The sequence below is a fragment of the Eimeria mitis genome, genomic scaffold (assembly GCF_000499745.2).
Source record: "Eimeria mitis Houghton genomic scaffold, Emh_scaff9461, whole genome shotgun sequence".
NCBI classification, from domain to species: Eukaryota; Apicomplexa; class Conoidasida; order Eucoccidiorida; family Eimeriidae; genus Eimeria; species Eimeria mitis.
The window spans coordinates 1-1,506 of record NW_024016743.1 but is presented as its reverse complement, the minus strand read 5'-3'; the positions used below and the strand labels follow the sequence as shown (position 1 = coordinate 1,506).

The following is a 1,506-nucleotide window of genomic DNA, read 5'->3' as shown; positions in this document are numbered from 1 at the left end:
AGTTCAACAACTGAAGTCGAAGTGGACATACACTGGAAATGTCGCAAGCCGTGATCCGTTCGTTCGCCGCAACCAAATCAAAAGAATGAAATTTTCTGAGAAGTGCAAAACAAAAAGACGAAGTGCGAATTTAGCTCAAAGGCATAAATGCTGTGGATCGAACAAAACGTCGAACAGAGCCTCAAAGTTTTCATGAAACTACAGAGAAGCCCTAGAAACAAGAGGAAGAGATATTTATTCTGTCTAAGTATATTCAAGCGTCTTGAATCACCTCTCTGGAAAACGCAAAGCGAGAGCAGCCTCTCCGCAGCCGAAGTCGCCGACTCTGCAAACAAAGCACAGTGAAGCAATACGACGAATGAGAAGAAAAGGAACAGAGCACAGAAAAAGCAAAAATATTCGGAGGGAGAAGTGCTTCTTCGGTTGCCTTTTTCAGTGTCTGTACACCACCGCCGCCACATTTGCAGACAGCACAACCCCCGTTAGCCCTCACCAACTCACATCCATTCCTCCGGCCTTTTCGATAACCAAGCCGCAACGTAGTCTAAAGGATTCAGCGGCCATCGACGCACTTGCGCCCTGTAGCCTGCATGGTACTGAAAGAGTCACACAGAAAACAGCAGCAGCAGCAGCAGCAGCAGCAAAGCGAATACGCTTTAGGCTCACAGCCTCAACATTCCTATGCCGAAAAAGCAAGACTGCATACGTTTCTAATTGCAACGGAGTAGTCTGTTGGCGTTCACTCATGAATGGGAAGTGTAATACGGACAATGTCAAACAACTGCGGCTCCTTCTGATATCTTGCAAAAGCTTCGTTCCCCTTTTTTGTGTAGAGATATTCATTTAGAGAACGAAAACGCCCGCCCTGCAAGCGATCGACGACTGCTGATGAGACGCCTGCTGCTGCTCCTCGATCTGAGAACTGCTTCACCAACAACAGCTGCCGCTCCTGCTGCTGTAGCTTTTGCTGCTGCGTTTGCTGCTGCTGTTTGCAATGGTCCGCTTTCTTCCCCTTCACCTGAGAAGAAGGTAACTCCTCACAGTTGATTTCCTGGGCTGCCAGTTGGTTCGAGTTTATCTTCGCTTCCGAATTCAAACGCATGCGTTTCATGCCCCTTTCGCCGTCTCCTCGGTCTTCTCCAGTTGAATGCCTCTTCTGCTTCTTCTTCTTCTTGCTCTTACTGCCGTGTTGGCTCTCCCTGACGGAGTCATGTGCAGCCCTCGGTGCAGCATTAGGAGCACACACAGTGTCAACGGCCGCCTGCCGCTGCTGCTGCTGATGCTGCTTAGCTGGAGCACTTGCGGTCTGCTGTGATATATCGCTCGATTGATTACGAACAGCGAAGTCTGCAGAAGGATCGTGGTGCTGCGCCTTCTGCCCCAGTAAGTGACCAGCTGTACGTACAGTCGATGGGGGCCTTCCCCTCGGCTCGGCGCGTCTGGACTTGTAACGCAAAGAAAGCATTGCTACGACAGCAGCGACTTGCGCCGCTGAAATATGTGTCG

The 1,506-nt window shown here is 50.2% G+C and overlaps 1 protein-coding gene across 1 annotated transcript; it reads right to left on the bottom strand.

Annotated features, from left to right (window-relative positions):
* Positions 1 to 267: 267 nt before the first annotated feature.
* EMH_0097300 (KLLA0C11847p, related) lies at positions 268 to 1,465 on the bottom strand (the record flags this gene model as incomplete). The annotated part of the gene is made up of 3 exons (XM_038021947.1): positions 268 to 325; positions 502 to 596; positions 770 to 1,465. The coding sequence occupies 3 exons, from the start codon at positions 1,463 to 1,465 to the stop codon at positions 268 to 270; spliced, it is 849 nt and encodes a 282-aa protein (XP_037879131.1).
* Positions 1,466 to 1,506: the final 41 nt, after the last annotated feature.